The sequence below is a fragment of the Sander vitreus genome, chromosome 5 (genome assembly GCF_031162955.1).
Source record: "Sander vitreus isolate 19-12246 chromosome 5, sanVit1, whole genome shotgun sequence".
Classification (NCBI taxonomy): domain Eukaryota; kingdom Metazoa; phylum Chordata; class Actinopteri; order Perciformes; family Percidae; genus Sander; species Sander vitreus.
This window is the reverse complement of record NC_135859.1, coordinates 8,052,915-8,080,000: the sequence shown is the minus strand read 5'-3', so window position 1 is coordinate 8,080,000 and position 27,086 is coordinate 8,052,915. Positions and strand designations below refer to the sequence as shown.

At 40.5% G+C, this 27,086-nt stretch overlaps 2 protein-coding genes across 4 annotated transcripts in view; both read left to right on the top strand.

Moving 5' to 3' along the window:
- Positions 1-15,942, top strand: part of fkbp15b (FKBP prolyl isomerase family member 15b) — a 40,377-nt gene extending 24,435 nt beyond the window's left edge. For all 3 annotated transcript variants that reach the window (XM_078250307.1, XM_078250306.1, XM_078250305.1), the window contains 10 exons: positions 1-54; positions 2,918-3,054; positions 4,032-4,187; positions 4,379-4,531; positions 7,925-8,017; positions 8,348-8,461; positions 9,671-9,778; positions 10,431-11,062; positions 15,101-15,209; positions 15,386-15,942. The exon at positions 1-54 is cut by the window's left edge and continues 118 nt beyond it. In XM_078250307.1, the coding sequence (XP_078106433.1) occupies positions 1-54; positions 2,918-3,054; positions 4,032-4,187; positions 4,379-4,531; positions 7,925-8,017; positions 8,348-8,461; positions 9,671-9,778; positions 10,431-11,062; positions 15,101-15,209; positions 15,386-15,463 (1,634 nt within the window). In that variant the 3' untranslated portion in view covers positions 15,464-15,942. The remainder of the gene's footprint in view (positions 55-2,917; positions 3,055-4,031; positions 4,188-4,378; positions 4,532-7,924; positions 8,018-8,347; positions 8,462-9,670; positions 9,779-10,430; positions 11,063-15,100; positions 15,210-15,385) is intronic.
- Positions 15,943-16,280: 338 nt separating this feature from the next.
- Positions 16,281-26,324, top strand: LOC144517581 (uncharacterized). Its single transcript, XM_078249672.1, has 8 exons — positions 16,281-16,343; positions 20,924-21,087; positions 21,682-21,841; positions 22,962-23,040; positions 23,838-23,956; positions 24,344-24,422; positions 24,520-24,903; positions 26,050-26,324. Exons 2-8 carry the CDS (start codon positions 20,928-20,930, stop codon positions 26,284-26,286), a joined length of 1,218 nt encoding a protein of 405 aa, XP_078105798.1. The 5' UTR covers positions 16,281-16,343; positions 20,924-20,927; the 3' UTR covers positions 26,287-26,324.
- Positions 26,325-27,086: the final 762 nt, after the last annotated feature.

The window sequence follows — 27,086 nt, the reverse complement described above, 5'->3', positions numbered from 1 at the left end:
AGGACAGTGAGAGGCACTGCCAACGCATCGCTGCCCTGGAAACACAGATGGAAGGTTTGTGTTGTCGTTTTTGATTGGTTTAATACCACAGTCCTGCAATGAATCCAACCTCTATGAAAGTTCTAATGTTCATTTTGTTGTTGAAATGGTTTTTAGAGAGGTGAAATCAGAAAAGGGTTAGTAACACTTAAAAGGAATTTGCCTTGTTGGTTGGCGCATATGTACATAAACAAACAAACATATTGAACATTAATATGAAATACACAATACAGTAAATACAGAAACAGCTGCTTAACATAAGAAAAAAGACGCTGAATGGATTGGAGTGCAGAATGTGCAACAAAAAAAAATATATTGTGTGTGTGCAATTGGCAAGTGTACAGTCCAGGATGAAAGTTAATGCAAAGTGTAGTGACTAGAGGTGGTGGGTGTGGGGGGATTTAGAGTCAAGAGGTGTTCAACTTTGCTATCATTTTGGAGGCAGATTGTGATGCATTTAACCCTAAAAATCAACAGCAGCGCAAATTACAGCCTCCAAAATGACCATGAAGTTGAATTTAAACGTCTCTTAAGGGGCTTCAACAAACATAATGAACTGGCAACTGGAGTGTATGTGGTTACACTCCCTTCGCCAGTCCTTCACCCTGTTCTGTATACGTGGTTTAACTAATTCAATACAAATTTTCAATTAAAGCTATAGTTTCTGTCGTCCCCATGAGGAAATCTAAGTAATGGCAACAACACTGTCGGCGCGTCCACATGATACAAGCCTTCCGTGATCGCGCCCCCAGCCCTCCTCCAAGCAGTTGCTAGTAGCTAAGGAGGACGGGAGGATTTCTGCGCGGAAAAGTCACCGGCCACAATCTTCTGAACATCGCCATACTGAGAAATACAGAGAGAGTTGTGTGGAGCTGATAGTCTTAATTAGCTTTGTAGCAACTCATTTGGCAATGGCTTGAATGAAACGGACGTTCATTAATATCAAAAAGTTGCACACTAAAGCTTTAAATTATTTTTATAGGTATAACTTCAAATCAAAGTAAAGGGTACACGCGTGGTTCTTTCAACAACACCTTAAGGAGAGATGGTTTACCACAAGTGTTCCACCATTTAATATCCATCCACGCAAATAGACATGTTTATGGCATTATTGCTGAACAGTGAAGTTAAGGTTCAACACACATCAAGAATGTCTTCACTCAAACGTTTTCTTTGCCACACCTAATTCAATAAAGCATATTAGAGAGCGGAGAATGAGCGGAGACTTTCCCCTTTCTTTTCATGGAACATTTCATTATTAATACATCATAAAGCACTAGGCAGCATTATCTTTATTGTGACTATAATTGCCACTGTTCATCGTAACCCCAACCGGCACCATCAGACAACCGCCCACCAAGAGCCTGGGTCTGTCCGAGGTTTCTCCCTAAAAGGGAGTTTTTCCTCGCCACTGTTACTAAATGCTTTCTCTTGGGGGTATTACTGGAATTGTTGGGGCTTTGTAAATTATAGTGTGGTCTAGACCTACTCTTATCTGTAACGTGTCTCGAGATAACTCTTGTTATGATTTGATACTATGAATAAAATTGATTTGAATAGACTGAGGCATGGTCTGAAGGCTCTTGAGGACTGTCATTATCCAGCCACACAAAGAAGCCTGTCGATATTCTTTCACCCCATTTTTCCAACCAAAACCTAATGTAATAAGTACATTCCGAGTATCTTTGTGAAAGAGCTATCAATTACATTTTATTTATTTATCAAATCGTATCAACGGACGTCATCTCCGGACACTTTACAGATAGAGTAGGTCTAGACCACGCTCTGTAATTTACAGAGTCTCAACAATTCCCCCAAAAGCAATTGCAATTAGTGCGGCAGCAGCGAGGAAAAACTTCCTTCTAACATCTTTTAAAAACGGGTCTGAAATGTATAGCTTCATTTTTACCAAAGGCTCAGTAATTTCAAGAAAGCAGCGGATTAATCCACATTTGTTATGTGTAATTGGGTCAAAATAAACTACAGTGTGTGACACACACACACACAGTACTTGCTAAAAGGACACATATATTCAGGCTTTGATTTGTTGATAATAAGAGAAAATATAAAATATCACCAGACTTATCCTTCAATTTTGGATGATGTCATCCTAAACCAAAGTGTGTTCTTATTCTGAATCTGTATTGGTGCCTCTAGGATGGGGATGTCAAACTCATTTGAGTTCATGGGCCACATGCCCCTAATTTGATCGCAAGTGGGCCAGTCCAGTTTTTTTTTTTGTCAGCGTGATGTTGGCAAATGCAAGTTGCTTCTGCTACAACAGCGTTCTAAGGCCATTGTAGGAAAAAAGAATAATGTTACGGACCCGGGAGAGAGGGGTAATATCTGTCTGAGAAAAAAACTCAGCTATTCTAAGATTAAAGTCGTAATGTTACGGAAAAAGAACTCTGATTATTCCCTGAGCTTGAAGTGGTAAATTTGGAATTGGAATGAATTACTTCTCTGCAATTTTCACACTTTGCAAAGTCATCCACTGGGCCTGGTTGGACCCTTTGGCGACCAGTTCTGGCCCACGGGCCGTATGTTAGAAACCCCTGCTCCTAAGGAATGGAGCCTTGTGAATCTGAAAATAAGTATGGGGTTCAGCTTGAAATGTCTTAATCATCATCATAAGAGTATGGTTCAGATGTGTGAATAACTGCATTCTAACAGTTTTCGGAATGTCGTGTCGTTAACAGCTTTAGATAAACTTTGTGTAAAATGATCAACAGTCAAATCAAGGTAACACCATATACAAAGAAACATGGCCCTGGAGCGTAAAAGACAAAATAAATGCGGAGAATAGAGGTTTGTAAACATTGTGATACTTAGACCAGCGTCTCTAAGTTAGTCAAACAATGCTGTTTGTGTGTTCCAGAGCTGAAGCAAGCAGCAGAGATGGCCCAGGCTCAGTACCGCTCAGAGAAGCAAAGACGCAAAGAAATGGAGCTGAGAGTCAACAACATGGAGGAGGAACTGCAGGACCTAAAAACTGATAAAGAGAGCCTAGAACGAGTAAGTACACTTCATGTTTTTGTCCTTGTGTTGGGATCAGATTTGAAGCGCCAACACAACAGAACCAGCCGTATTTGAGAAAAGGTCGCTATTTAGGCAAAGGTTTTGTATGTTACATAGACCCCTATCAGTGGGGGCATTAGACTTTCTCCTAGATGTTTTTTTGCAGTAAAGGCGCAGGTCACTAAAAACATTATAAATATGTAGGTGTAGTGCTTGTTCTTTATCCTCCACCCGCATTAATCGCTCATTATTTCAACTCCTTTATAAACGCCATCACAATTATTAGCCTATTGGGCTGTTAAGAAACTGTCACACACTCAGCTGCCGTGACATTTTGCAATGGTGTCGGCACCAGGAATTATGAGCTTGATTCACACGATCATTAACATCCTCTGGTCTCGTGTTTCACCATAAAAACCTATATGAATAGAAGACCGTTTGTAGAGCGGCTCTCCGTGGTGTGCACCACTATCCGCTAACCGCTGCTCTCAAGCCTGGTGTGGCAAGTTTCCCTGATTTAACAACCAACACCAACCTCAGTCAGTCAGTGAGACAGCGGAGAGACAGAGAGACAGACGTGCAGCGAGAGCGCACAGCAGTTTTGGGCTGCAAGGCGCCTGAATATACGTTAATATAAATTTTGATTCGGATCACATCATTGCATAGCGTATTACAGTAACTTTCTCCAAACGTAGTGTGGCTGCAGGAAAAAAACAGCTCTGGTCGCGCTGGGTCCTCATTTTGACGCTCCAAAATCGAAACCAGGTCGGAGTAGACATAACACTTTTGGTGCACGTTCGGCAATATATGTCTAATAGCTAATATCAGCATTAGTACAGAGAAGTCCCCATGGAAACAAGGATAACATACTAAGGAGCTGTTTAGATTTAGAAAAAATCCAGGCAGGCGTTTTTGAAATGTGAAGTAGTTGTTGTATACATTTTGACAAACAGTGGTTTCCCCTCTCGTTTAAGGCACTTTTGGAAAGGAGGAAGAAGTGGCAGGCGGAGCGTCAGCGTCGGGATGAAGAGGTGGAGGAGCTCCGTAAGAGCAGCCAGCAGGAGCTGGACAACCTCCGAGCTCAACTCCGCAAGGCCAGGACCAGCACTGACAACGCAGCATCGGAACAGGTTGCATCCAATCAAAGGGGTCTACTGTAGGAATATGAATGATAACGTGATGGTTTAATAAATTATCGAATTCACTTAAATCTATTCTGGATGAGTTGATAAAACATGTTTTATGGAAGTGTCTTATCTCAAGCGGAGATTTATATTTATACATCGGCGTACTAATGGCATATATCATGTATGTGTTTCAGTTGTCTCAGCTGCAGGCGGAGCTGGAGGAGGAGTGGAAGGGGAAGTGTGAGCAGATGTTGGCCTCTGCTAAAGAGCAGCACAGTAGAGAGCTGGCTGAACTAACCGAGCAGAGAGATGCTCTGCAGGACAACCATACCCAGCTACTGGAAAAGGTAGACAAGCTGGCCATCATTAAACAAACAAACACACACACACACACACACACACACACACACACACACACACTCTCATAGGCTGTGGACTTAATGAGGAACTCCATTTGAAGTAGTTACAATGAAAGTTATGATGTCATCAGGGTTACATTACGGGTGTAGCCTCCAGCGTTTTTTAGATCTGGAGCCATACTGGGACTAAACGTTGTTTATATCTTGGCCTCTGCTGCATCGAGTTTGACCATTATTTTTTTTTAAAGTCAAGCAACTTCATGATGCTGAAGTAACCCTTTTAACAAGAATATAATATCTCTATTATATTAATATTATGTTTTTTGCCTCTCCTACAGTGCAGGCTGAGTACAATATGCCATTAATGTTTTATCTTAATTACATCAGCTGTAATAAATGCTATGAATGAATGAATAATAGGTCCCTAAACATTTAACCTGTTTAACGACTATTGTTAATTGACATAAAAAAAAACCCTGAGCTTCTGTTACAGTTTTTCTCGATTGCTTGTCTCGAAGACATATTTCTTGAAACCCATTTTCTCAAAACCGTAAACGCAAAACCAAATTCTCAAACTACACTCACCTAAAGGGTTATCAGGAACACCTGTTAAATTTCTTGTTAATGCAATTAACTCCTGCAGCTGCTTCAATGCATTTAGGGGTGTGGTCCTGGTCAAGACAATCTCCTGAACTCCAAACTGAATGTCAGAATGGGAAAGAAAGGCGATCTGAGCAACCTTGAGGGTGGCATGGTTGTTGGTGCCAGACGGGCTGGTTTGAGTATTTCACAATCTGCTCAGTTACTGGGATTTTCACGCAAAACCATTTCTAGGGTTTACAAAGAATGGTCTGAAAAAGGAAAAACATCCAGTATGCGGCAGTCCTGTGGGTGAAAATGCCTTGTTGATGCTAGAGGAGTAGGATTCAAGCTTCAAGATTCAAGCTGATAGAAGATCAACTTTGACTCAAATAACCACGCCTTACAACCGAATGCAGCAAAGCATTTGTGAAGCCACAACATGCACAACCTTGAGGCGGAGGGGCTACACCAGCAGAAGACCCCACAAGGTACTCATCTCTACTAAAAAATAGGAAAATGAGGCTACAATTTGCACGAGCTCACCAAAATTGGACAGTTGAAGACTGGAAAAATGTTGCCTGGTCTGATGAGTCTCGATTTCTGTTGAGACATTCAGATGGTAGAGTCAGAATGTGGCGTAAACAGAATGAGAACATGGGTCCGTTATGCCTTGTTACCACTGGGCAGGCTGGTGGTGGTGGTGTAATGGCGTGGGGGATGCTGTCCTATCAATATGGGCCAACATTTCTAAAGAATGCTTCCAGCACCTTGTTGAATCAATGCCACAAAGAATTAAGGCAGTTCTGAAGGCTAAAGGGGATAAAACACGGTATTAGTATGGTGTTTCCTTTTAGGTGAGTGTATATTAACAAAACACCTGACTCTGCTGGCAAAATCAAACGATGCTTTCAGATCATACACGCAGCCAGTCAATAACTAAACACTACAGAGCATTCATTAAGCCCAGTTCAAACCAAATATTCGCGACGAGACGAAATCGTTTTTAGATCGTCGCAGGGAGAAGTCGCAGTGGTCTGAACCAGGCCGTCTCCGCTCGACTCAAACCAGCTGATGGTTTCGCTGTGACTCAGCTGTTCAAGTCACAGAGGCTGGTTTTAGAACGTAAGGGACGTCACCTGTTTCAACAGCCAATAGAGAAGTCAGCTGGTAAAGTCATCTACAAACTATAGAAATAAAATGATCCATAATCCATTTTATTTTAATTAGGGCTGTCAATCGATTAAAAAAATTAATCTAATTAATTACATACTCTGTGATTAATTAATCGAAATTAATCGCATACATAATTAACGGTGCCTGAACCGATTTGAATAACTTCAAATGCACCACGAGGCTGTAGTTTACCAGTTTCATTGAACGCACCGGCTGTGTTGTTTCTCCGACGGCAGCTGCAGATTGTTACATCCCGGTGTTGAATCCTCTACAGTAAAACAGTCAAACTTTACACCGTTTAGCGTTGGCTGTCAGCATTGTAACCGTGTTTAATCCAGCTACTAGCTAGCGTTATTTTCGTCTGTATGCAAACGTCAATATGGAATGGATTAATCTGCGTTCATTTTTTTAATGCGTTATTTTGACAGCCCTAATTTTAATGTTACAAACAGCTGGTTGAAATGGCAGAGTTTTAGACGGAGCCTCAACGACCGTCCGAAAGCACGGGAACGTTATATGCTAAAGAGTGACTGCAGAGAAAAGCCCAGAGGCATTAGAACAAAGCTGTGAATCTGAGAAATAAAACGTGTTGCCGATTCATCACTAGAAAAGCAACTGTAGCAAGCATCTCAGTATCACTAACATTATCCACATTCATATTTAGACGAAATAAATGATATATCCAGCTACAAAAAAGCCTAAAAGTCGGAAGTTAAGACGGAAGTGCAAAGAGTGGTTGCTACGGAGATGATGCAACGGCATGAACTGGCAGGTTTCAGAACGCTGCAGACCATCTCGTCGCAAATCTTTGGTCTGAACTGGGCTTTAGACATTACCTCAAAAATTCGAGAACACAGTGTCCAGGGTTACAAAAGAAAAATGTCTATTTCATATAGTAAACACATTTTGCAATGAAAACAAAAAGTAAATCAGAACTTGTAAGTGAATGCCTTGTACACTCCAATATTGAATGTCTGTACATGAGGCACTTGTGGAACAATGCGGTAGTCCAACTGCAAAAGAACAAAGAAAACGAAATGAAAAGCACATGACAGTACACTCAAAAATATTGCGAAACTGCAATATCAAAGTCAATGAAAGATTTATTCTGCCTCAGCATCACCTCTGTGCACTCTGGACTGGCTTATATTCGTTACAGTTGGTTTTCATATTACTGTAACAGTGTATGGTAGAAACGTGTGTACAATTTTGAGTCGTTGGGTGAAAACAATGACAACTGAGTTGTAGTTGTGTTAAACTTTTGCTGCCCGTGTTAACCATTTGGCAACACAAGTGCATCACAGAGTGAAATGTGTTTAGGGTTTTGCCAAAAGAGTGATTGATTCGACAAATGGGTCTAGGCCACTGAGCATTTGGTTCAGAGAATGGGGTTTAGTGGTTTAGCAATTCAGAAAAACTCTTATAAACAATACACCAAAAACTCAAAAGCTCAAATAGCTGATGCCAAAGAAAACAAATATGCATTTTTTTTTTTTAGCGTATTGGGTAGTTATTTATCCCCATTTTTCTTGTAACTACTGTTATTGTTAACGCTTTTAGTGTGATGTAAGTGTGAATATATGATTTGTGATTGACATATTTCTTGCCTCCCTCACTTTTCAACAGTTTACGGTTCTGAAGCAGTCAAGAGATTTAGAAGAGCAGACTTTGCTACAACACAGCGGGCAGACTGAGGAGCTGCAAGGCCTTCAGGAAAAAGTAAGTAAGATGGATGAGTGGTTGTCAGTCAGCTTCTTATTTGACTAAGTGGTCATCGTCGGCAGGGAACGCATTTCTCAGGAATGTGCCTTTCCAGGAATTTTGTAGGACATCACATGTACATACGCAAGTGATGTGCATTCCTCATGAAAGTAATTGTTTGCTGCTTTTTATGTTCCTGTTTACATTCTTACCACCTTCCTTCATGCACGCACGCTCGCACGCACACACACGCAGATACACACACACATACACACACACATACACACACACACACACACACACACACACACACCCGACATGCAGTCACTGTTTGTTATTCTCTTTAAGTACACAGCCTTGGAGCAGCAAGGAATAGCTGTAAGGGAAAAACTGCAAAGAAAAGTGGCTGACCTGGAGAAGAAACTGGCAGAGCAGGAAAGTTCAGGAGATACTTCAGCAGAGGTGAGGAGTCATCCACAAAACCACACACACAATAAAATGACAGTGCAGCACAATTATTCCCTCCTGTTCATCCATCATTCATGAGAAGACTAACTTTCTCACTGTGCAAGTCACAGAATGAAAATGATCAGCAATAGCTCATTTCCACCGCCAGATGTCATTAAAGGATGGCTGAGCCTTCGCTCTTAGTTCCCAGCTTGCATTTCCCCACCCACAAACAGGAAGTACAAGCAACAGGGTGTAAAATATGATGCATTCTCGCACATTCTAATTCTAACTGCCCTGCAGTAAACTCTGCCGTGGAGCTTATTATATTCGTTATATTTATAGAATTGGAGGGAGGGAGGGGGGGGGGACTACGCACAATAAACAAAAATGTTGATTACGCTTGAGTAAGTGAAACCCAATCAACAACACTGCGTTAAAAAGTAATATTAATATTTAAATACCACCGAGAGTCCGACACAGCCAGACTCTGGACGGTAAAACTGAAATAAGCTCTCCTATCTAAGATCCTCTGCTTTTTATACTGTTGTTTGGTAAATTGCTATTAAACACAGTCAAAGAGGATTTGAAATGCTATTTTTGTCTCTCAATTCATATCATTTTGGCACCGATTTTGCCTTCGGGGCTGGCTAAAATATCTCTTGCGGGGCGCCAAAAATTCCTCTATGCAGGAAAAACCCTGAGTGCAGGTGTTCCTACATTTTAAGCACTGTAAGGTAATAAAAAGATTTAAAAAAAAAAAACTATGAAAAGTATTCTTAGTAATATTAATTGTTGACAACCTTTCATTTTTAAATTCAAATATTTTAATTAAGTCATTTCTTCAGTTAGAGAGTTTTAAGATTATTTATGTCATGAGCGTTACTTCCTATAGGCAGGGTGTGTGTGTGTGTGTGTGTGTGTGTGTGTGTATGTATGTATGTATGTATGTATATATATATATATATATATATATATATATATATATATATATATATATATATATATATATATGTATATACACACACACACAAGCATAGCATATTCATGTTATTACAGGATCATTGACTAATGCTGCATATCATAATTCCCAGTTGAGGTACAATGTTTGCTTAGGTTTAATGGCTTATTTGTGTAGAGGTTTTGTTTTGTAGGGCTACAGTATGTGACATCACTCATCATTTTTGAGCAATGAAAGGTGAGGCCAGATGTGTGTACTTGCAGGTGAAGCGTGTGATGAACGGAGTGTTTCATTCCCTGCGAGGGGAGTTTGACCTCGGTGAATCGTACAGTGGCCAGGCTGTGCTGGGGGTGATTGTCACTACCATTAAGGTAAGAGAATTTTACACCGAAATGCCAAAGCAGCCTTTCTGTGGCAGTCTGGAATGTCAGGAAAGAAAATGCATCTGATTAATGACACCCATTCTGCATATGGACAAAATAATGTAAATGTACAGAACGGGAGAAAAGGTGTCTCGTATCCACTTCTCATGGATTGCAAACCCAGTTTTGATCCGCTATAAATGTTTTTTGCCTCAATACATAATAATTTCGTTTAAACAGCACCTTTCAAAACAAAGTTACAAAGTGATTTTACAATATAACAAATAACAATAGTAAATACAGTCCAAACACAAGATATAACACAAGATATAAAAAAAACAACAAATACCATCATTTAAGAAAAAGCCATATGATAAAAGTTACTTTTAAGAAGAGATTCAAGAGAGGTTACTGATTTTTGCCTGTCTGAGAAGAACTATTACTAGGGCCCTGCCGGAGGATCTCCTTTAGCGATCAGGCTAGGTTAGCAGATCAGATATAGGCAGGAGCCTGACTATTCATGGCTTCAAATCAATCTCAAAACTCAGATGTGGTCACTTCTTTTAGAAGGTGTTAAAAGCCTGGCAGCAGCATTTTGATGGCCGTCATACTCGGCTACTTTATCAAGCATATGTTCAGCTCTTCAATCATTCATTTCCAGAATGTAACCCTGCAGCTGCTCAGTGGCACAGACAGATCTCCGCCGAGACCGGTAAAGAAGGAAGAGGAAGCAGAGGAGGAGGAAGAAGAAAGCGAGGACGTGAAGCAAAGACAGGAGACTGTGCAGAATGTACATGTGAACGACGACCGAGGAGTCAAAGAGGAAGAAAAGGAGGAAGTAGAACATGAGGCTGAATCAGATTCCCACCAAGTCAGCGAGACCCAGGTGGATCGGGAAGTAGCAGCAGAGAAGGAGACGGTAATGGAGTCAAACGCACAAAGCCCGCCAGAGGCTACTGATCTCAATCCCGATTCTCACGCTGAGCCCAAACTGCAAGAGACACCGGAGTCTGAAGTACAGCAGGAGCAGGCAGGACGCCAACAAAATGAAAAGGACACCAACAAATCTGCAGATCCAGGTGATGAACCTGGTCAGAGCTCACCACCTGAGGATGGACAGGAAACCGTTTCGGAAAGAGACGCTGCAGTGAGCAGTGAGGAGGACAAGGAGAGTGTGGACGATGGCGAGCATGTAGAAGAAATGCATGCTGCTTCTCTGAAAGCCTTTGGACCCCCAGCCAACCCTCCTCCGCCACCGAGTGCACTACTGAACAGCTCAGGAGAGGACACAAGGTGAGTCCTGGCATTAACCGTTACTCAAATAGATTATTCTTGGCCAGCCACAGTAGCGGTCATCTCATAAATGTTCAGTCTGAGCAAAGTCTGGCCTTCAGTGATCTGCAAGAGCAGATCTTAGTGCTGTGACTAGAAAACATCATAACAGTGTTAAGCTGTTGAAAGACAACATTTGCAATGGTTTTACTTAAAAATGGGAGTCTTGATATGGGCCTGTCATTGTTGGTGTCTAGATCAGGGGTCTTCAATGGGTTTTTTTTCAGCATTCATATATTTATACATCATGTTGTAATTATTTAATTAAACACAAATGCAGCACAGTGAATTCTTAAGCTTAAAGGGTAACTACTGTTTTTTTCCAACCCTATTTTCCTATGTCTTTGTGTCTAAGTGAGTGATGGGAACAACAATCTTTGAAATTGGTCCAGTATTAAGCAAGATCGCTGCAGTCGGCAGCGGCGAAACAAGCTACAATCAAAGAATTTCTAATAAGGGAAGAAGTTCCACTCTCTCAATACTTCTGGCTTCTGAACTGGTTGCAGTTCCACTCTGGATCCACTATAAGGCGCTCACGGGCGAGTGCAGAATGAATGGGACTCTATGGAGCTGTACCCCTCGAAATCGACTTTTCTCAGGATATCATTTTTTTTTTTTTTGTCTAGTAATTTGAATGTTGCATTCGAATGGGGAGGCAAAGAAAATACACACTGCTGGGTGTTAGATTTTTTTAAAGTCGCTTTTTTGTTCTAAAAAGCCTCTTAAAATGTCAATGACGTCATACACATCGTATGGCCGGAGATACTGCTTTACGGCAAGCTCCAAGTCTCTTCCTTTGTTCTCTCGAGGCATCGACAACACAGCTGACAGGTTAGGCTCTCCCTGTCAGTACACGTGCTAGAAAGAGGTTTGTTTTAAAGACCACGCCGAAATATTCACTCTTGACATTCTGGTTCTGCTTCAGATGCCGTCAAGCGGGATCTCCGGTCTTAATCAGTCCTTCACTGACCAATCAGCATTCACTAGCAGAATGCTAGCGTGTTATGGGCAACAACAACTCAAACTGTAAGAAATCGAAACGACACAAGTACTCGTTCATTCAACTTTCGACCTATAATCCATGTTGAACTTGCAAAAACTACAATCAAATCTGAGATTTCTCAACGACAACCAGGCGAAAGAGACAAATTTAGCCGTCTAGCTCCATAGAGTCCCATTCATTTTGCACTCGCCTGCGATCAACCCCCAGTGGAACTCCGGTGGAACTGCAACCAAATTCGGTACAATGGGGCTAAATAGGGAGTGAAAATGGGTGCCCGCTCTACCAACTGAGCTATCTGGGCGCCTGAATGAAGTGTATTTTACAATGCTAAAATTACTTGTTTGTTTATTTACATGGCTTAAGCGAACGCAATTTCGCTGATGTTTTTATGTTTAAAGTGCCCATATTATGTTCATTTTCAGGTTCATAATTGTATTTTAAGGTTGTACCAGAATAGGTTTACATGGTTTAATTTTCAAAAAACACCATATTTTTGTTGTACTGGACAGCTCTCTCTCACTGCTGCAGATCCTCTTTTCATCAGGTCTCTGTTTTAGCTACAGAGTGAGACCTCTTTTCTTCTTCTTCTGTACTATCTTTGATTGCACATGCGCAGTAGCTCAGATGTAGATCATGTCAGCTAGCTAGCTCCGTAGGCTGTTTCTCCAACTTCGGTCAGTTACAAGGCAGGATTAGCTGGGAGACTTCTAAATGAGGGCGCACATGTAAGTAGTTCTTTTGTAGATTATGGTGAACTTGTGTGTTGTAGCAGTGCTTTGCTATTGAGAACGAGGTAGCATGCTAGCGTTAGCATTAGCGTTAGCATGCTAACGCTAATGCTACGAGCTAACGGTTGCGGTTAGCCTGCTCGTTTGGCGATTTTGAACAGCTCACCCGGAGACTGAAGGCAGGACACATTGAGAAACCGTATCTCACTCAAAACAGCATGGATGGATTTTTTTTCAAAGTTTGTATGTGTGTGGAAGCACCAGAGACACAAAAGAACACCCCAAATCCCAGAAAGTGTTTTTTTCATAATATGGGCACTTTAACAAACAAAAAAAGATCTTATTCTTTAACAGAAAGGTCGACCTCCTTCCATAATGTTGTCAGACACTTGGAATATAAATATGAGCCTGTTAGTGTGAAGGTAAATACAAGCTGGACAACTGCCCTATTAACTTACATTGTAGCTTGTTTCGCCGCTGCCGACTGCAGTGATCTTTGTTACTACTGGACCAATGTCAAAGATTATTGTTCCCACTTAGATACAAAAACATACGAAAATATCCAATAAAAACATAGCTATATCCAGGTTGGAAAAAAAAGCTAGTTACCCTAGTTAAGTGTATCTGTGGATACATTAGTGACTACCAGTCATCAGTGTTGTGTAAATACAATAAAAAAACATGAAAAAAAATGACATGACAGACTGATTTATCTTTCTATGTTGGACTCATGTTTATATATATTTTCTGACATAACTTTTGAACTTTTAAAAAAAAGAAATTGATTAAACAATAACTTTAATGGTTCCTGGGGGGTTCCTAAGGGTCCCTGGAGATCTCTGGTCTAGATTTGTCCAAAAGTGGCTTAATAACTGCAGTTTTCAGGGCCTGTAGGAAATGGCCTGAAAGTAGAGAAGTGTCCACTTCTATTTGTAGATCTAATGCCATGCAGTTAAAAACATTGTTTTAAAAAATATTAAAAAAAACCTGTAGGTAGAATATCAAAGCAGCAGCAAGAGCTGCTTCAGAATCTCTTCCCAGGTTGATTTGGTAGTTAAATTGGGATCTAATTGTGTCACGCTAGTTGAATTGATTAAAGTGGACGCAAGGGCAATCAAGCCTGATATGGAGGTTCTGACAGCTTGTCTAATTTTCTGAATAGTCCGAGTATGAAAAATAACTTTGCAGAGACTTAAAACTCAGCAACAGTTCAATCACCTTTTTATAAAGTCACAATTTTGTGTAGCACTTTTAAGCAGAGGCCACTTTGAAAACTGCTGTTGACACATTTAAAAAAACACCTGCAGTCGCAAGAAATGGCCAAATTATTCTTTCATTATGTACAGTACATATTCTTATTGCTTATTTTAATAGCAGTGGCCATATACTATATGTTTTTCGGCCAAAGACTAGTCTATAGTTAGTCAAGGTATACGTGAATGCACCGCAAAGTTTTGAAAGTGGTTTGCTTGCAACTGCAGTACCAAACTTACCTTGTACAGCAGCTGGATTCTTGTGATATATCACAAGATCTTGAAATCACACAAAAATCTATCTTGTCAGCGTCCTGTGAGGAGCTACCGGCAGCTACGGGTGTGGTTTTAGGTGTGTGTGACAACACGGAGAGGCGACTGTACAGAACAACAATGGTGGCTAAAGAGGTTAGCGAAGATGCTGCAATAGCATCCGTTATATCAGAACTGGAGATTTCTTCATTGAAAGAAGGGCAAAGAACGGCACTGAAGGCTTTTCTCGATGGACATATTTTTTTTCCACTCTTCTCCCAACTGGCTTTGCCAATAGTTTGACAAACCGATAATTCATCCAACCACCTGCAAAGTACATTTTGAAAGTGCCTGCTCTTTTCCAAAACGTTTCTCAGATGGTTCTGTGTGTGTGGAATGAAGATAATACATCTAAAAACTTTCAGTGTGCTTTGGAACCCATTAAACATTGTAACTTATATACCGTTTGTACCTATTTGTTTCATTTGAGATGTATCGTGAGCCATCAATAAGAAGTCATTTGAACCTGTGGACTTGGTCACATGTTGTCAGATGCAGTCTTGAAGGCCAATATAACATATTTCATTAACTACACTACAATTGTAACATATTTGTGCTGCCCATCTCTACTCATGTATGCATGATTCCTGCAAACTAACTGCCTGTCTGAAGTGTTGTTTCTTGCTTGCTTCATCCCCATTTTCTTCACTGTCTTTTTGTGCATCCCCCACTCCCCGCCCCTCTTTCTCTACTATTCTCTCAGTCTGACTGAGGGAATGGGTGAGGAAAATGGAGAAGAGCCATTTTTCCAGACCACAGCTCCTGCAAAAACCCCTGCAGCACCCAGCGAGGAAGAAGAGGAGGATGAGATGGTGAGGAAGGATCTGTAGATCCCCCCCCCGACCCCAGCCCTTACATGTGTTTTGTTTCAATGTTAAGTCATTCAGTCATGTTTAATCACTACTTTAAGGAAAAGAAAGGAATTCTGCTCAGTATTACCGTCAATATGGACAGCATTTATCTTGTTATCTCTCTTGTTTGTGTCCAGAGCTTGAAGGGGCGTCCCCCACCTGCCCCTCTCTTTGGTGATGATGAGGAGGATAATGATCTGGACTGGCTAAACTGAGATGGAACCAGAATAATACAAGTCTGCGTCTTCATTTTCAACATTAAAGACAGGCGCGAGGTGGTTTACCAGCTGTCTCTGCCCGGTGGAGCAGCCAAGATGACGAGAGGGAGGCCTCCGCTGATGAACTTGATTGGATGGAGAAGTCCGACAGCCTGCTCTTCACCTCTTTGCTGTCCTGGTGACTGACAGCTGCTGCCACAGCTACAATTTCAGGCTCTGATTTTTTTGTTTGAAATAACCAGCCTGTAATTCATAGAAGAATCAAAACAAATACTTTTCATTAATGATGTGATATCTGTTGGTGATGTAAATTAATCCCAAATTTTTACATGGCAATGTAGCAAATTAGTTTGTTGAATCAGCAGTAATCCTGTTGTTTTAATCATTAGCTTGCTGCTTGGAGAATATAACTTTTACACAATTTTGTTAAACTGAAATGAATTCCAGAAAATAAATGAAATGGAAAATGTCCTTTATCACTTGTCTTAGCGTGTTGTTGTGCGTGTCAGTCAGTTTTGTCTGCATTAGTTTTTATTTTTAAGGTTCACATTTAGTCTAATTTGATATTTAAGAACCAATATGAAAAAAAATATGCTTGGCGCTAGTGCATAGAACTGTCCTTAAATACTGTTTATATAAAATTTGATGTCAGTCTTAGTATCAAACTGTGTATTAGTTTCTCAATTATTGTTATTTATTAGTTTGAAAATATACAGTATATTTTTATGTTGGGATGACAGCCAGAGACCAGCAGGTGGTGCTCGAGACCCTAGTAAAGTTAGTGTTGCTATGCAACAGAAGCGCCAACCTAGCCAACTACCAGATTGCATAAAGATGACATCCTAAAGTAAAACGTTTGATTACAGTCACGTGAAAGGTAAGCTAAAAGTGTTTTATATTAGCTAGTTAGCTAGTGGATTTAGCTTACATAAAAACTAAAGATTCAAAAGGACTGAATAACTGAGCAGACGATACGCCAGACAAACTGCATTCAAATCTCTTTTAGAGTAGACAACGTTAGCTAAAAAAAAAAGTTATACCTAGCTAGCTAACGTTAGCTTGCAGCTAATAATGTAAATTAACGGCCAGGGGGGCTATAAATCTATCACAGTTGACCAAATGTAATTTGGTCATTCTTTGGCGTTACTTAACGCTTTTTCGACATACCATACTACGACTTTGTAATGGCTTGCTATATAATAGTATTAGCTAGCTGGTTCTGATGGGACTTCAGAATCTGGAATACAAGTATCAATCTGGGCTCTGTTTAAGAGTCTAGGCCACGGCCCAATCAAGTACCGCTTGTTGTGTGGTGCTCTCACTTTTCACAAGTCCTTCCTTTCGGATTGAGTGACTCAGACTGCTAACGTTATGTCCATCAACTGGGTTGTCAGGTTTTTTAGGAATTACACAAGGCTGTAGCGCACCTGGGATGAGTGAGATTATAAATGCTTTATTCCAGTGTCTAAGCACTCGGTAGGAAAACAACCACATTGAAATTGGCAGCATTCTCGTAACAAACACTCGTGCAAATCAGTAGTATCATTAGTGTGTATGTATTAAACAAAACAACAACCAAGCAATGGTCTCATTCCTCCAAGTAATGTTGCGACCTGACAGCGAGCACAGACAGAAGATGTCATGTTTGGTCCGTTGTAACGCTTATCAGTTAAATTTTCTAAGCACAAACGGACATTTGGAAAAACAAAAATGGGTTCAAATATCCAATTTTTCTTTTTTTTCCGCCTTGACAAATAAAAAAATTGGATCTTTAACCTGTCTTTCCAATTTTCTGATTTTATTCAGAGGATCAGAAATGGAGAAAATTACAAAATTGCGTCTGGGCTCCAATTATTCAATACTGCAATGATATTCTCTCCCTCTTTCTGCCTACCTCCGCCCCGCCCCGCCCCGCCCCCCACTCGAGCACAGCTGCAGCCAGACCTAAAGACAGAATGAGAATGGATGACGTGTTGGAAGTCGAATATACAAAAACATTCAACATTCAACGTTCACCGAGAGGTGAAACGCTTGTCAATATCCAGCACATACTTGAATCAATATGGTCTAGTGTCTATATTTAAAGTGTCATCCTCCGCCCATACACAGGACCATTCGGAGGCGGAGTGGCAATCGGGAGAGTCGGGACGCTTCTGTTCTGTGACTGAGGAGCAGCCTCTCCCCTCTCTCCTCATGTGCAGCAGCACTGCGCACAGTGCGCAGGCAGGTAGAAGGGGGACAGGGTGTGCGGGTGCTGGTGCTGGTGTAGGTAGGAGAGACAGCAGGACGCGACGGGAGAAAGCGCCGATCTTTTTCCCTCCCTTTGTAGAATTTCTTTTTTTTACTTCAAAGATAGGCTACCTAAGTCATAATTATAAGGTAAAATAAATTCCTGTATTGAATTTGTGATTATTTGGCTAAAGAGTTCTATTTCTTTCTATCTACCTTGCTGACACAACCACTAAGCTTTATACAAATGATTGCGTAATGACGTCAAAAATAGGCAAATGAGCGTATGACGTCATCTAGCGACTTTTAGCGACTTTTGGAGCTGGTGCTAGCGACTTTCATTGGAAAAGAGTTGGCAACACTTGTCTGGATGTGTTTAGGCGGTTATTCAAGAAGACTCGGGGCAGTCGTGTCCACTCTGGATAATTACGAGAATATAATTCCAAATCTTGTTGAGAAGAGGGGAGATGAATGTTCGGATGGTGAATGAATGAACAACGCACAGCACAGCAACACGATCCCTTTTTTTCTTTTGAGTATGACCATCACAGCGCCACCTTTCCCTTTTCTTTTTTCGGCTTTCCACCATTAGACATTATTGAAATAAGAGGCTGCTGCGGCCCGCCGCACAGGTTGAGCAGAGGCTGCGCAGTTTGACCAGCGCGGGGAGCGGCTGGTGTTGCTAAGAACTTGCAATGTAGGCTATAACTTGCATCAGACCGGGAAGTACCGGAAAACACTACCGGCCCACCAGGAAAAGTCCCGAGTCTCCCGATTGCCACTCCGCCTCCGAGTGGTCCTGTGTATGGGCGGAGGATGACACTTTAAATATAGACACTAGGCCATCTTGATTCAAGTATGTGCTGGATATTGACAAGCGTTTCACCTCTCGGTGAACGTTGAATGTTTTTGTATATTCGACTTCCAACACGTCATCCATTCTCATTCTGTCTTTAGGTCTGGCTGCAGCTGTGCTCGAGTGGGGGGCGGGGCGGGGCGGAGGTAGGCAGAAAGAGGGAGAGAATATCATTACAGTATTGAATAATTGGAGCCCAGACGCAATTTTGTAATTTTCTCCATTTCTGATCCTCTGAATAAAAACAGAAAATTGGAAAGACAGGTTAAAGATCCAATTTTTTAATTTGTCAAGGCGGAAAAAAAAATGAAAAATTGGATATTTGAACCCATTTTTCTGTTTTTCCAAATGTCCGTTTGTGCTTAGAAAATTGAACTGATGAGCGTTACACGGACCATGTTTCCTTCTCAAAACGTATCCTCTTTCTTTTAGCTCCTGTCCCAACTCCTCTAGCGCTAATCTCTCTTGATTAGCACATTCTAACACATTAGACTAGAGAATGGTTAGAATTCACAAGGGGCTTTACCAGAGAGATGGTGGAGAAACCTCAAATGTAAAGGTGGATGATGTCCAAAAACAAAACTGCTGTCCTTCAGTACACCACAACGCTCTACTTGTTTTTATTCAATGCATGGTAACTAAAAGATTAAAAGAGAATAAAATGATTAAATGCAAAAGCTAAGCTAAACTGCCACTATACTAAGTCTAAAATAAGTGAAAGAAAAATCCAAAAAGATAAATAAAAATAAACTCCAAATAGGAGAAACTGCTTCACAATTCTTAGAGTTTTCAAAACAGGAAAAATGCACAATTCCAAAAAGGCTCCAACATTTAACGAAGCACACTCTCCTGTCTTTATATACTATACCAGAGAGGGTTGTCTCTAAAACAGCACGCTAAATATCTATATGGTCACAAAAGCACAGCACACCTAAATATGACCTTATATGGTCAACAACACACAACATATTTTGAATATATGCAAATAAACTAGCAGTTGTCAGGTTAGAAGTTTAAGCATTACACATACAAACCAACAGATCCATATGCGGATACATACATTGTAATACAAAGATCACCTGACTTTGGAACCAGACAGTACATAAAAAGGGGAAGTTGAGACACTTATTTGTTAATAGTTAAAGCCATCCTGGGGCCTCTTACAGCTTGGCGCACAGACTCTTTGCACAACTGTCCACATGATCTTCTTTTGCTGGATCAGTAGACAAAGTTCATTAAAACACTATCAACAGTTTAAAATGGTGCCTTTAATTTCTAACAGTACATTTCTTCTTTTGCCACTGGCCTTGGTAGGGAACAGGTCAAGCTGAATGCATTCTGGGCCTTCGCGCCCTCTTTACAAAAAAGCCTACTGTAGCCTAATATTAATGATAGATTCATGTACATAACCAAAAGGACTTGGAACCACAGCACCTAAATACACTGCAGCTTCCATTTATGTTATTAATTACACCTGTTCTCTTCATGCTACAGCGTGAAAAATGTCTCTGTCCCTACTTATCAGAAAGAGGAAGCACATTCCAGAATGACCTCCTTTTTTTTTTAAAGCAAATTTGGTTATTTATTTCTATACATATACACGAAAATTCACTTTAAAGCACTTACAGTGCATTCCAAAATTATTCAAACCCCTAACCATTTAAAAAAATAAAAATAAAAAAATATCGTTGTAAATTCATTTTCCCCTCATCAATTCAAGTCAGTTTTCTTTCTGATATATTTGCACGAAAAAAATCATTTGAAATCCTGTTTTTGCTTATTAACGAGGTGGAAATGAGTTTTTAGCATAAGGCGGCAACATAAAATGTGAAAAAAGTGAAGGCGTCTGAATACTTTATGAATGCACATATACAATACAATACAATGTATATTCCGCTGGTAGCCCACACTGAAAGAGCAACTTTTAACACCTGTCAATGCCCACTGAGAAGACAAATGAATTCTAAAGACAGTGAGCTGGTGAATCGGATAGTTTACCAAACAATGCTAACAATGTCAAATCTTGGAAAATGTAGAAAAATGCTTAACTCCTGTCATATATAGCACTGTTGTTCATATGTATTGTGTATTGCATCATGCATCTTGTAGTTAGTACAATAATAGTACAGCAGGGTTCAAAATTGTCACCAATCATAAGCTATGCAAGAGGCTGGTAGCTTTGCTTCACTCACCAGCCCCCCCCCCCCAAAAAAAAGAAGGTATTTATTGAGTGGCTGGTAACATTTAAACATTCACCAGCCATTATCTGGTGGACGAAGAGGTTCATTTTGAACCCTGGTACAGTTATAGCAATTAATTGTTAGCGTGGTTTAGCCTTTATGGTTGAATGACAAGCATTGCTGTGTAAACAGAGGCATGGGCAGCCCTTCCAGTCCCACTCAGGATGAAGTGCATTGTCTCCGGCCTCTGTGCTCCCACACCTGCTCTTGGGAGGCTGAGCAGCGTCTTCGTAAATGCAAACCTGGAAAGGTGAAGGCCCTTACATCCAGCAGGGCCTCAGCAACAGCCTCTGAAGGTGGGCACGCATTTAACCCTCTTGTAGCTAGAGATGTTCCGATACCAATACCAGTTTTGGAAATGCCAACGATACCGCCTAAAATGCCGGTATTGGTATCGGCAAGTACTGGAGTTTATGCATTGATCCCATACCACGTTATTAAGCCCCCGAAGAAAATCTACTTTAAAGTAGTTTATTGATGTTCTTTTTCCGTTATAACTCACAGTCAAACTGGATAATAAAAGAAAGTTCTGTGGCGTTCAATGTTTCTGTTTCTTAATGTTTCACAAAGAGTTTAATCTAAGCCAGACCGTACAACAAAAATGAAAATCATATCACATCCATACAGGGATAGTAGTATGCAGCTGTTAAAACATAAAAAAAATATATGACACACTGGTATCGGATCGGTACTCGGTATCGGCCGATACACAAGTTCAGGTATCGGTATCGGAAAGCAAAAAATGGTATCGGACCATCTCTACTTGTAACCCTACTATTAATTATTATATGGCACGTGTTATTGTTATACCATCAGTATGTAAGTATGTAATCTGATCTACTAACTGTAGGCCTAATAGTAGTCATATAGTTTTCTTTCTTTGTTATCAGAGGATAGGTTTCCAACCTTTACTGCGGTTAATGCATCCGAGTGGCTTGATGCTGGGTCACCTATTGAGGCCTCTCTTCTTGGACGTGAAGACGATTTCTCGGAAAGTGCTCCCCACACTCTCACCAGCTGTGTGGCTTTACCAAGCGGAGCAAAAGGACGGTATGTTGCTACTTGAATGTAAAGTGTTGGTTAGAGGTACGCCCCTTAACATTTAATGTTTGTGATTTAAGCAATCATTTGCTAAGTATAAATGGTGCACAGAAGCTCCACTCTTCCTTGGTGTGGGGTGTAAAATGTGTCACCTTTTTCAGCCCTTCTGAGTTTGCAGGTATGCAATTATCATTTCATATTTAAAAGGGTTCCGAACAATACTTCGCACATCTACAACGTGAGACAGGTGCGTAGGAGGGACAAGTTGGTCAAGAGTTGCAAAGAAAAACGCCATCTTCAGGCCCAGTACTGAAACGTTTTGCAAGTTAGACAGTGTGCGGGAGTTTTTCTTTGCAATATTTAAAAGGGTAACGATCAGTGATGGGCTGTATGTTACTTGTATTTGAAATGCAATTACTTTTGAGTAGTTATTTAATAATAATGAATATTATAATGTATTGTTCCCAAGGTAAGACGCAGTAGTGGACAGTAGCATTGTCCTTTGGGAACCTTCATCAAGGATGTTGTAAAATGTGTTTATAACTTTTGTATTTTAAGAGATTGAGTAATATTAAAGAGAATTGTGTTTTTAAAACTTTATTGAGAAAATAAACACAATCTTCTTTTGTATTTGTACCTGCATATGTCTGTATTTATTTGTGGGCTAACCTGTGTTTTATAGTGAACTGATACTCACTGTGTGTTAGGGCTGCATGATATGGGGAAAATATGCGATAACGCTGTTGAATATCGCGACAATGGTAAAAAAAAAAACATATTAGAGTGTACTCATTTCTGCTGCTTTCAGCTTTCAAACATTCTTTTATTGAACAAATTGAACATTGAATTGAATAAAAAAGGCACCACTTAAAATAACAATGACAGTTATACTTCCGCAATGTGTTTATTGCGCAACTTGATATCACGCTGACGATAAACAAAAGCGATATATTGTGCAGCCCTACTGTGTGAATTCTTTGGGTGAAAGTCCCAAGGGTGGTGTTGTCTGCAAATTGGCTTGTACTAAGATCTGGTAGAGCTATCTCTCGACCTACAACCCAGTTACGTGAAGTTGATTATGTGTGAAGTACAGGTGTAAATTGATGACGCAAATTATCTTTTGCTGCAGGGAAAATGTCCAAATTCCCACTTCCAGCTCAGCCATGACTACTCATCTAGAAACACACAAAGAAAACAAGACGGTTAAGGTTGGTTCTGCGTGTCACTGAGGGTTGCACAGTAATATGGGGAGCAAAAATGGAGAGACAGGACTCCCCCACATATCTATAGTCACTGATGTGTGAAGATGTACAAAGTAACATCCAAGTAAGTAGGTACCTATTCTAAATATACAGACCGGGGACAAATTGAAGGAAAGATCTCAATAATTGACTTTAGAAAGATAAGAAATGCCTCCAATCAAAACGTAAGTGTTCCCTGAATGGTTTGATGAGTATGAAAGATGTCAACCCAAGACTTTGGAGCAACATGTCAGACAGTGCTCTCCACCACCATCAATAAACACCTAATCTTTTGGAAGAATGCTGTTCATCCCTCCAGTTCCAGTTCTACACACTTGGAGAATCTATGACAAGATGTGGTGACGCTGCGCATGATGGAACAACGCCTTATTAAGACACTTGATGTTGTTTTCCTTTCATTTGTCACCCACCTGTAGCAGTTTTCAAAAAATGAGAAAATGCTTTACCGAGAGAGAGAAAAGTAGAAATAGAGAGCCAAGATGATTTGTTGTTAAAGTTAAAAGCAAGTTTTCGGCAATATTGGATATACAAGATTTCACATTATTGTGGAGAAGTGTCTTGATTTGTCAGATGTTCAAATCACTAGCTTAGCCAAAAATAGACATTCCTATGCGATTTTATTATTATGTATATATTATATATTTATATTATTTACTCATTTGAATTCCTAGAAATTGTGTCACAACGTATATCAAAAATCATCTGTAAAATCGCTGTTATTGATGCTTTGACTGTTATTGCAGCTAAAGACCGCCCGCATCAGCCCATTGACCAGTTACACCAGTACGTCCCAGTACTCAGAGCCTGTATTGATATGGGTTCCCAGTTCTTGTTCCCTTCCACCTCATGACTCCCAACACAGGTGATGGACAGTCCTTCTGCAGTGCTGAGCCTAGAGTAATATGACTTGACAATATGTTAGAAAACACACTTTACATGCCACGACATGTAGCAACAACATATAAAACAGCTTTTTGAGAACTACTATCATTCGTAGTTCTTGCGGTCACGACACAATAAAATGGGGGTTCTTAGACTGGAATTAAGAACTAAGAACTATGAAAAAGTTCCTCCGGTCCGAAAACGCCTATAGTGTATTTTTTGTTTGTACAAAGCTTTGTTTTAGCACTTCATCTTTCTTGAAACTGTTAGTTTATGTCATCTCTTGTTGTGATTTAGTGTTTGTTTTTTTTATCATTTAAGCCATTTTCATCTACTACATTGTGCCCATTTGTCTTTTTGACCACAGCACTAAGTCTCCTCGACTGGCTGTCAAGGAAGTGATTTTCCTCCCCCCTGCTGAGATGGACAAATCTGTTGTTAGCAAGGTAAAATAAATGAGTTACCCTACAATGAGACAGTGTGTAACTTGTGAAGTGAATTTGTGCGGATGAGTTAAACCATATAATGTGTTCTGTGGTTTAGAAAAAACTCCAACAGGACAAGTCAAGGAAGAGGGCTCTGCTGAGGCAAACTTTTGTGAAGTCTCAGTTGAACCAGGAAGGGAAGGGCTCCCCGAAGTCGGAGGCAGATACTGACCTATCAGATCCTGGTTTCCCCAGGACGGGCTCAGACAGTGACCACCAGGTGAAGAAGGCCTCTGCCCCTTCTCAGGTCCCCCGTCTTGTTCCTGTGGGTCAAACTCTGGCTGCTGCCCCTGAGGCCAAAGTGGACCAGCAGCCACCCAGGTCAGCCCAGACCCTCCTGCTCAGGAACAAACCGATGGTCTTTGAGCCTCTCTGGGAGAGGATACAGAGGAAGCACACCCAAGAGGAACACCATACCTCCAAATATAAACTGGACCAGAAGGTTAGACATTTTTCTCCCTTTTGGTTGTGGTTGTTATTTTGGTCTGTACATCACAGACTGTAGGTTCTTCAACTCTTTAAATAACATAGTATCAAAAATGAAGAAAGACAGATTATTTCTTACTCTAACATCCCAGTGTACCAAATACTCTTTCATGCACTGAGGTTTTGGAGACTATTACAGACTCCAGGGTGGCTAGTTCAGAGGGAGAAAAAACTGTATGTTTTATGGCAGGGATTTGATTTTGAATCCTATTGGACTTTGGATTTTTGGCATTTTATTTGTACACATTAACGATCATTATAAATGAGAAAATAGAGAAATGCGAGTTGTTGCAGGTTTGCTCATTGTGGTGTATCTGTAGTGTCATGTTCAGTGCTAGTCTTCATTAGCATCACTTCAGTATCACTCTCTGGCCTTAGTATCTCTCTGGCCAAAGTCCAGTCAACCTCAGTTCTCTTATAGTGATTTGAAACTCTTGTAATTGAAAGTGCTGACATCTGAGGATTGTCAATCCCTCAGTTGGTCACGATAACACAAGTCTACAGTACATGTGTGTGTTTCTACATCAATAACACTCCCTGAGATTGCGTAAAAGAGAGTGCAAAATGAGAGTGGGTTCAGGCTTCCAAAGATGCCAACTCTGATAGCCATCAGAAACGCAACACTTTTCTACTGGGTTTATTTTGTGTTTTCAACATCCCATGTAGAGACTGGCTGCTGGTCACGTACTTCCCTGATTACCCAGGCCTCAGTACAGGAAGGCTGAAATGAATTCCTTCTCAGCTGCTCATAAACAAATTAATTAGATCATTTTAACTTGTATGAACTAATGCTAAATGTAGGTGTGCCAAGGGTGTGCACAGCTTGTAAAGTGGCAAACTGTTGTTGTAAATCTATTTTGCTGTCAGTGAATAGAATAATTGTATGTCAACCTCCCTTACTTTTGAAAACTCATACAGATACTGCCGTTTTTTATACATTACAAAGCTAAAACAAAACTGCAGCTGATTCAAATGTAGCTACTATATTGTTTTGTATATTGTTTTCTAAGTATTCCAACCCACATTGAGTGGGATGAGATAGTATTGGATTCATAGCTACTGTACAGACACTAAATCTTTTTTCTCTGTATTGTGAACCCAGACTGGAATCGATGGGATTGATTGTTGGGAGAGCCTGAAGAGACAAACATGCCTGTGGAGGAGGCACGCTCAACTTGTTATGTCTGACTGTGGGAGGCCTTCATCTTCAGAGGACAAGGCAGACTATGTACCGTACAGACTCCACCCAATCCCCATACCAAGCTCACACTACCAGTCAAAAAGCTCTTCAAAAACCGGTAACTGCAGATCATTGAGTGTTGTATGGGGGGCTAACTGAGAGTCCATATCATAGAAATAAAATGTTTTTTTTTGTGACCTGGCTGTCATTTTGAACAGTTGAGCAAAAACCAAGCACCACCCACAATAAAATATGTTTCTGAAATCATTTGAGGCGTGAAATAGGAAATGCAGTAGACTCATTTGATCAGCGCTGCCTAGTTTGATAGTTAAATCGCCGCTCACGAGCAGTGAAAGATTCCTCTGCTCTGATTGGCTGTTTTCCTTCGGTTGCGGTGGAATCTTGTAAATGCCATTAGGGGCACTAGGAGGAGGCAGAGGAACATAATTATTATTCTTATCATTAGTTTTTTTTTTTGTCAGGATATAGTTTTTTTTAAAAGTTACCTGCTGAACCTTTAAAGCTATAGTGCGCAACTTTTTTATATGAATGGATGTCAGTTACATTTAAGCCATTGCCAAATGAGTTGATACAAAGCTAATTAAGCCTATCAGCTTAACAAAACTCTCTCTGTATTTGTCAGTATGGTTTTGTTTACAAAATTGTGTCGTCCAGCGACTTTTGCGCGCAGAAGCTCGAGTGAAGATAATGACCTCTTCTGAAGAGTCCGTCATGTTTTTTTTAATCCTCAGTGTCCTCCTTGGCTACTGGCAACTGCGTGGAGGAGGGGTGGGGGGATCACGGAAGGCTTGTGTCATGTGGATGCGCTGACAGTGTTGTTATTACTTAGAATTCTCATGGGGGAGACACTATAGCTTTAATAGATAACTTAAATATGATTTTACTTTAAATTTGATTGTTTCTTATTTAGTCCCAAAAAAAATGATGTTTTACAGAAT

What these genes read in the sequence shown, in the direction of transcription:
- LOC144517581 (XM_078249672.1), top strand. Translation starts at nt 20,928, where the DNA reads ATGGGCAGCCCTTCCAGTCCCACTCAGGATGAAGTGCATTGTCTCCGG. An exon ending in AAGAAAACAAGACGGTTAAG is followed by an intron (nt 23,041 to 23,837) that starts GTTGGTTCTGCG and finishes CTGTTATTGCAG; the next exon opens with CTAAAGACCGCCCGCATCAG. An exon ending in CCTCATGACTCCCAACACAG is followed by an intron (nt 23,957 to 24,343) that starts GTGATGGACAGT and finishes TTTTGACCACAG; the next exon opens with CACTAAGTCTCCTCGACTGG.